Raw genomic sequence first — 8,749 nt, 5'->3', positions numbered from 1 at the left:
TGCTTTTTTCTTTATCTCTTACATGAAATGCACACATAAAATAAATCCATAAATGTTTCCTTCTATATTGCTACTGTTTAGTATGTGAAGAACCACAAATTCAGTCTCTCATATAGTGAGCTAGTCTGTTCATGGTATCCCTTACCTTCAAAAGGTCTAGTTAAGTATATGGTTATTAATATAAAAACACACCTTTCAAAAACCATTCAAAATTATCAAATACAATGTGTCTTAAATATAAAATCAGCTGTGGTTTTGAATTTCAGGTTTTATTCTTATATCTCAAAGTCTACTTACCTCCCCTAAACAATCTTCAGGCTATCCTAAACAACTCCCAATCCTAAAGATATCAGAATGCTTTACCAAATTGTACTAACTTCATGTAACTGTCTTTTCAACACAGAGAATTAATTAGTCTTAATACCATTTGTATGAATTACTACCTTGGAATCATCCTGCCAGCTACTTTACCCACTCGCTTTCATAGTCACTTCTGAAAGAATCTAACTCTTCACTATATATTGCATCAACCACTACTCTCATAAACTGGAAGTGGGAATACAAATTAGAGTCTTATTTTTGGATAGCAGTTTTATCTATTATAAGTTTGAATATCTGTCTTCTCTGATACAGCATTTCCACTTCCAGAAATTAAATATTCAAATGCACTCATGCATTTGTGCAAGGACAGACCTATATACATGTTAATTGTAACATTATTTTCAAGACAGGAAAATAAATAACAACCCAAGTATCCTAGTTGACAAAGCCAGTGGATTCTTTTCAGTATTTATATTACTCAGTCAGGATTATTTGTCAATGCCAACCACACTCTCTTTGAAACTTCTTCTTTTGCATCAGTGGTACCTCTGTCATGACTTTTCTATCTTCCTGCTCTTTCCCTATATCTAAGGTTCCCATATTCCTTCCATCACCTTAAATATTGTTCTTCAAGCTTTCTTCATCATCCTTTTCATTCCCTTTTATTATTCTTTTTCCGAGAAATTTACGCCCATGCTTCCAAATTTTTGAGTTGATCGTGAGCAAATTTCTATCTTCTGCTCAGTTCCATTTCCCTCTACCAGGTCACACTCATTTTTCAGGTCCATATGGTCCCTTAGTATGTAAATTCAGCATCTCCAAAATTGACTTAATCTTTTCAATACACTTGCTCTTCTCACAATTGCAGTAACAGAAGACAGAATAATGAGTAGCAGTAGCAAGAGTACTGGAATAAAGAGGTGAACAAATTACAAAGCTATTGGGAAAACAGAATTAGTAGTACTTAGTTATTCATAAAATATGAGGGGCCCAGGAAAGGAAGGAGTGTTTGATGACTTCCAGGTTTCTCATTTATGTGACTGGATTCTTCCTGAGTTAGGGAATTTTCTGTGGAATTTCCACATGGGGATGTGTATATAGTGATAGAAATCAAAAACATAGTTCAGACTGGAGATAGAAATTTGTATTTCAATAGAATATGAGGCCATGTGGGTGAATGAGGTCCTCCTGAGAAAGTGAAACTTAAAGTTGAGAGAAGTAGTTTGCAGATCCAAGAAAGGGCACTATCTCAAACACCAGAGAGTACACAATTTTTAGAACAGTGATCAAAGTAATGCCTTAGAGATATCAGCTAAGTAATAGAATGGCAGGAAACTTTTAGAGTTTTGTCATTGGAATAATTTTGGAAATAGTTATTATTCTATTTTTTAATACAAATAATTTGTATTATGGCAATATTGTATTGAAAATTCTTATAATATTTTCCTTAATATTATGTTCTAAACCTATATATGAATGGTTAGTTGACAGATGAGGTCTTCTCAGCTACATATTTTGAGAATAGAGGGATGGAATAGAAGAAGGTAAACAAGATTGACTAATAGGAGGAAGAAGAGCTAAAGACAAACCTGATCTACTACACTGTCTTACATGGGGCACTACTTGCCATTAAACCAAGGATATGTGTTAGGTCTATCTGTACATAGTACTATCTGTACTTAGTAAGTTTCTCAGAAAACAGTTTTACAGCATAGGCACCAATTATACCTCTGTCCCCAGCAATCACCTTGCAAATGCCTACTTTGGGATTTAAGAAATGAATAAGGGACTTTGTAACCCATGACTTACACAGAACAAGTGTCAAATGTTTGTTGAATTGAATTATACATTTAACACTTCAAAACATATTTATTGCTGAGCAGATTAACAGCTTCAACTTTAAATTCAGAACTTCGCAATTCAGATTTACATACCTGAACTTGATAACCTGAGACTTGACAAATTCTTCCCTTAATGGAGATTTATAAAATGCATTTTTCACCTGTTTGAAAAATATTTGAAATATGTCAGCAAGAACTTTATGAAATTCCACAAATTAATTCAAAGCTTTTTAGAAAATTAAAAAACAAAACAGTGCAAAAGGCATTGACATTTCGCAGTGAGCTGAACTTGAGGAAGCTTGAGGAATCTACTGCGGTATTCTCAGTGATTTCAACTGAACTCTGTCTTAGGAATGATAGGAGTAGGGAACTGCAGTGGGGTCAGAAGTGACATCTGCTGTACTAATGCTCAGAAAGAGACAAAAGAAAATGAGCACCCTGTTTCTTGAAAATTAAGAGTGAGCAATTTTACCTGGAGATAAGGACTTTTACTGCCCATAGACAAAGGAAATGAAATAATTCTGCCACGTAATAATTGGATTATAGAAATGAGTGCATGTCCATGTCAAATGCTTCCCAAACCTAGTGACAAAGTTGTCAAGTATCCTGGCGTAATGTACACCCAGTTCAGCACTCCAAATGCTCATAGAAAGACCCAGGTGAACTGGGATGCTTAGCCTAAGTTTTACTCTACTAAAGTGAAAGAATCTATTTTTGTAGAGATGTTAGTTATTATTCTAAATAAGAATTCTAGGCAACTTAATTTTTTAATTAGGAGTTTACGTAAGGAAACACTTCAAGGTCTTCTTGTTTCCAGTATGTGGATATATAGTATGTAGTAAGTAAACACTTACTACATGCTGGTGATTAACAGAAGCAATGAGACTTTTAATTCTTTCTTACATTTTATTAATTCCAAATTGTTTTACCTAAGGACAGTTCTTGCAATTATGAGACAAAGCTGAATAGCACAAGACCTCTGAATAGGATGACAGTATTCACAAGAAAATTTTTATTTAAGGGTTAATTTTTGTCAAGTAACTTCAAAACTATTATTAATTTTGAAGGCATTAAAGAGTTCTATGTATATTCCTTTAGATTTAAATCTGTCTGGATTTTATTTACTTAAATACAATGTACTTGAATGGCACAAAGAACAAGGGCAATAGTGTTATCTCTTCTTGACCTTTTTAGTTCAATTTCACTTTCTTCATTTTGCAAATGTATTTAGCCTTAGAGAAGAGCCTGATCAAATATTTCCCTGATTGGGTGTTTGCAAGGGCAAATGTAACCAGGATTCAACCTCTGTCTCAGCAAGCTGGCCAAATCCCCAGGCTGTTGTCTACTGGGTGGTTTCCAGGGTCTCACTTCCATTCTTGTTCAGGTTATTGGAACTGGAAGACAATTTGGAAATTATCTAATCTAATGCCTTAATTTTCACATAAGGAACTTTGTCCAGAATGATAAATTGATATGTCAAGTGATGTATCATTAGCTAGTAGGTACCACTGAAGCTACATGTGCCTCCCAGCTCCTAGCTCAGTGTTCTTTCCATCACATTATACCACGAATTACCTCACAGACTGCCAGGAAAAGTTAAATTATTATTTAATTAATCTGATAATGATAAGAAGTTACCACTTAGGCCCTTGTTTTTTGGCCCATGCTGCTAATTTTTCCAGTTTCTTAAGTATTTAATTGATCCCTCAAGATGAATATTGATGCATTAATGGTAGACTTGCATATCTGTGGATTTACGTACTAAAAGCTAGTTGAAGGTTAAATATTTTTAAAAACTGAGTAGAGTTGCATATCTGTGGATTTACTACATATTTTTGTACCAAAAGCTGGTTGAAGGTTAGATACTTTTAAAAACTAAAAGACTTTTTAGGTATGTGCCTAAATAGTTTCAATCTTGGCAATCTTCTGCTCAGGGTCTCTTTTTTAGGTAGTGTAGGATACAGCAAATATATTTTAGGCCACACTTACATTTCCAGAATCTCTGGACTCTGCTGATTAACAGTATAGCACTAGCTAAGGAAAAGTAAGTAAGAAGGACCTGACTGAACGGCTAAAGTTTCTTTGGTTCAGCCCTGAGAGTGATATTGTGCTAAGTGATGTATTGTCTGTTTTGTTTTATATTCCTTGGGTTAGGGCCTCTTTTCATTTTGCAAATACACAGGGATCCGTTAGTTGAATGGATCTTTTAGAAGCTAGGATGCTAAAAATATGGTAAAAATTGACAGCAAATGCACTAGAAGTGGATGACAAATTGCTTACCATTGATTCAAGTCTCTGGCTCATTTCCGTAAAATTGTTAGAAGCCTCTCTGCCAAACTCAGCATATAGTTTGTCAGTTGTAAATGACAATGTGCTATAGTAATTGTAGGTCTTCCTTTGATCTACAAGGAAAGAAGCAAAACCCTATCTTAATTTTTATCAGATGGGTGTAAAGCATCATTATTTCCCCACTTGGTTGTTGCTAGAAGACTGAAACAAGAAGGAATGCTCTTAGCACAGATCATCATCATCATCATCATCCTGCCCCAGGCCTCATAGTTATCTCAGGATAAAAAACAACATTTATCATCATGTGATTTAGAGTATAAAAGCTGTAAGAAATGCCTGGTGTTCCTGGAGTACTGTCCAAGTAGCTCATCGGAAGAGTGGGCTGATTATTCATGTGTTATTCATTCCTCAGTAAGCCACAAGAGAGAGCAAGTCATGCCATCTGAGCATACAAACAGGGATGGATTCAGAAGCCTCCCAAGGGTCACTGTATTTGTATATTCCAAATGTAGATTTTCTTTTCCCTTCCATCAACTATACATCAATTCTGTCCACAAGAACTCTAGTTTGAGAAAATTTATTTTGCCTGAAAAGGAAGATGAGGTTGGGAATTAAAATGCAAGGGATTCAGTAAATAGAAGTTTAGGGACCTAAAGTTGCCACCTGGCATAATCTTCCAGGGACACTATTTAGTTTCACCCGGCTCCCTTGTCACTGCATGTATGTTTTTCCCACTAACCACGGGGGTTGGCTTGTCTGCTCCTTAGCCACTGTCTCTACCTTCTGCATCCAATTTAAGCAACCCACATTTTTGACCTGCTGAAAAGTTAATGTCACATAACTTTTCCTCTACCCTCCAGTGCATGAAGCAAGCACACAGCCCTCAGAAAATTAATGTATTCATTCAGCAAATATTAATGCCAGCCACTTTTCAGTGAGAGGCACTGTGTCAAGCATTAGAAATACACAGGTGATCAAGACAGTTGTATGTAGTTACTATAGGAAAGCAGAGTGTGGCTCATCCAGTCACAGTCTCTCTCCTCCTCTCTCTTCCTTCCTATTCTTTCCCTCTTCACTTAAACCGCAGAAGAAAAGGAAACTCACACTGAACACCAATGTCCCTGGTACAGTCACATATCTCATTTAATTTACAATAACTCCACAAAAAGGCAATATTATCCACATTTAACAGACTACAGTCTTGGAAATGTAAATAACTTGCCCAAGCCCAGCAGGGCATAGCCAAGACTAACTTCCAGAGTACAGACTTATTTCACAAGCTGCTTCTTAGAGAGAGAGAAAAAAAAAAAAAAAAAAAAAACTTATTGAAGCTACGGGACAAGTCTTTTGTTGTATAAAAGTTGTTCAAAAAACTACTAGCATATTTCAAAAAAACACCCTGGCCATCCAGAGGATTTGATGGGACAGAGAGAGAAGCACTATCAGACTCTGACAAGGGCTGGGGAGGGGTTGGTGATGAATAAAAGAGATGAATGGCAGGCAGAAGACACTGAAAGTTGAGTCGCCAGAGTACTAGAGACCTAAGTGAAGGACTTGGGAGGTTTTACTCTTTCTCCATCCTTCCTCACCTCCCTTTCTCTGAATGGAAGGTTCAAACCTAACTTCAAGTAAGGTTTCAAATGTATTGAAATACTGGGACATAACTCATAACTATCTCTGTAAACTACTGTTCTATTACATTTGTATTTGTAAACATCTGCCTCATGGTTAGCTATAACTTTATGTGGAATTATATCCATTCTTCTAGAATTCTGCTTCAAATTTTAATGTAAAAGTGAACCACCTAGGGAGCGTGTTAAAATGCAGATTCTGGTACATGAGGTCTAAAGTTAGACTCAAGCTTTTGCATTTCTAACAAGCTCCCAAGTGATGTTGATGCTTCTGGTAGCTAATCATATGTTAAATAGCAAGGTTCTAGACAGAATGGTAACAGACCCCACTATATCCTTAAATGTAGTTTTTTGACTTATTAGATTGAATGATTTAAAATTGTCATTAGTACAGGTCAAAAATAGTCAAATATCGGCAATTGCATATGGTTTAACCAAGTTAACAACTTATTATCTGTGCTCAATATTTCACTTTACTCTGTAGACTTAAGCATGACACTGTTAAAATGTATTACCAGCTGCCATAAATATATGGTATGAGTAGTTACTACAACATGTTAGGAATATTAACAGAAAAGTTAAAAATAAGGATAAACATGAGTATCTTTCTAGCAGGTTTGTGATTCTATAATCTGCAATGGTGTTGCTTATAACAGATTCATCTTCTGACATCCAAATCACACAGGGGCAGAAATGCACGACCAAAGGCCCCAGACACGAACTGTATACAGAATTGTATGTTGTCCTGGGCTTTATGAAATAAGAACCAATATGATGTTTTTCCAAATATGATTACCTTTATCTGTATCTATTTCTGTAACAGATTTTTTTGGTTTGGTTTGGTTATTTTGGCATGTCAGCTTCTAAATGTTCGTCTGCCGAAACCACTCTGTTAGTTTATACCCCAAAACAGAAAGCAGGTCACAAACAGAAGACAGTAACACACATCACAACAATCACTGTTTATTCAGGCGTACTGTGTGGGCAGTGGAAGCTGTGTGTTCAATATTACTCAATTGATCATCCAAACAACAGGATTCAGAAACAGGTTACTGAAAAAATTCTTGCCAAGTTTTCACTGTATACATATGAGTAAGATTTATGAATCTTATAAAACTTGGCTTGGGAAGAGGCAAATGAGAAGTAGTAAGGGACATTTTCTCTCACTGAGGTGATTAGCCCCTAGTATTACTAGGAATTCCTTGTGAAGTCAGACAAGCCAACGTATGGCCCAGGAACATATCATAGATACAATTCATTTGATATTATCATTCAGTATGTAATCCACCTAACATGTGCCAAGACTCTGATAAATTCTAGACACACAAAAGTGTGTAAAACAGTCCTAGGCATCCATGGGGACAAATAATGATGCTTACAACAAAGTGGGACTCAGTATACTCGCAGAATTGTAGAACTATAAAGTTATTTCAGCAATTCATTTTTATTTAAAGTATGCTCCAGGCCTGGCACAGTGGCTTACGCCTGTAATCCCAACACTTTGGGAGGCCAAAGCAGGCAGATCGTTTGAGGTCAGAAATTCAAGACCAGCCTGATGAACATGATGATACCCTGTCTCTGCTAAAAATAGAAAAAGTTAGCTGGGTGTGGTGGCACACGCCTGTAATCTCAGGTACTCAGGAGGCTGGGGCACAAAAATCACTTGAACCCAGGAGGCGGGGGTTACAGTGAGCCGAGATCAAGCCACTGCACTACAGCCTGGGAACAGATCAAAACTCCATTTCAAAAAATAAAACAAAAAAGTATGCTACAGAAAAATCTATTAATAATATGCAGACACTCCAAATTTAAAGACCTGCCTGTATGCAAATTCTACCAAAAAAAAATCTTTGTTTTAAATATTTTTTTAAACTATCCAGAAATGACCCATCTCGCTTTGGAAATTGAGATTACACTTGCATGGACAGTAGAGGAAGATAACCAGATTGAAGAGTACTCTTTCTCGTTATTGGAAAGCAACTTCAACAAGGTCCCAATTAAATTAGAATCAAGTGATTAGCTTCTATGGTTACGGTGCCTTGAACATCAAGTATAATCTAGTAACAGAAGGAGATATTAAACTAACAGGTCATGGTTAAGTCAAGTAATTAAAACCCGAAGCAAAGTAGGAGGAAACTTCAGAAGGGTTGTTACATCCTGGAGAACAGTTCTGAAGTACCCTGGAGACCTTTCTAATAACATAGCAACTAACAGTTCATCTAGCAATGAGGTACCTGATAACCGCAGGGTGAACTTCTTTATAATGAGTTTCTCAGCATACCCTATCCTCTTTAATCACCTACAATATATCCTAAGATGAGATTTTAATAACAGAAATAGGCACTTATTCAACAATACATCACTATGACTATTTTTCTAACTTCCTGGTACAGAATAGAGCCTACTTCTTTATGACTCCAGATTGTGTCATTGATTTATTGGCATGTCAGGACTTCAACGAGTTGGATTTCTTTTTTTTCTTTTTGAGACCAAGTCTTTCTCTGTTGCCAAGGCTGGAGTGCAGTAGCATGATCTCGGCTCACTGAAACCTCCGCCTACTGGGTTCAAGTGATTCTCCTGCCTCAGCCCCCCTAGGAGCTGGGACTACAGGTGTACACCATCACATCTGGCTTTTTTTTTTTCTTTTTTTTTCTTTTTTTTTTTTTT

General features: G+C 36.3%; 1 protein-coding gene across 2 annotated transcripts in view; it reads right to left on the bottom strand.

Annotated features, from left to right (window-relative positions):
• LOC108514358 (transmembrane protease serine 11E) overlaps positions 1-8,749 on the bottom strand; it is a 54,935-nt gene that overhangs the window by 30,680 nt on the left and 15,506 nt on the right. For both annotated transcript variants that reach the window (XM_017850542.1, XM_017850550.1), the window contains exons 3-4: positions 4,443-4,564; positions 2,256-2,323 (exon numbers count right to left, since the gene is read on the bottom strand). In XM_017850542.1, the coding sequence (XP_017706031.1) occupies positions 2,256-2,323; positions 4,443-4,564 (190 nt within the window). The remainder of the gene's footprint in view (positions 1-2,255; positions 2,324-4,442; positions 4,565-8,749) is intronic.

The sequence above is a fragment of the Rhinopithecus bieti genome, unplaced genomic scaffold, assembly GCF_001698545.2.
Source record: "Rhinopithecus bieti isolate Rb0 unplaced genomic scaffold, ASM169854v2 scaffold_2469, whole genome shotgun sequence".
Taxonomy (NCBI): Eukaryota; Metazoa; Chordata; class Mammalia; order Primates; family Cercopithecidae; genus Rhinopithecus; species Rhinopithecus bieti.
The sequence above is the reverse complement of the archived record's forward strand: the minus strand, read 5'-3'. Positions and strand labels throughout refer to the sequence as shown.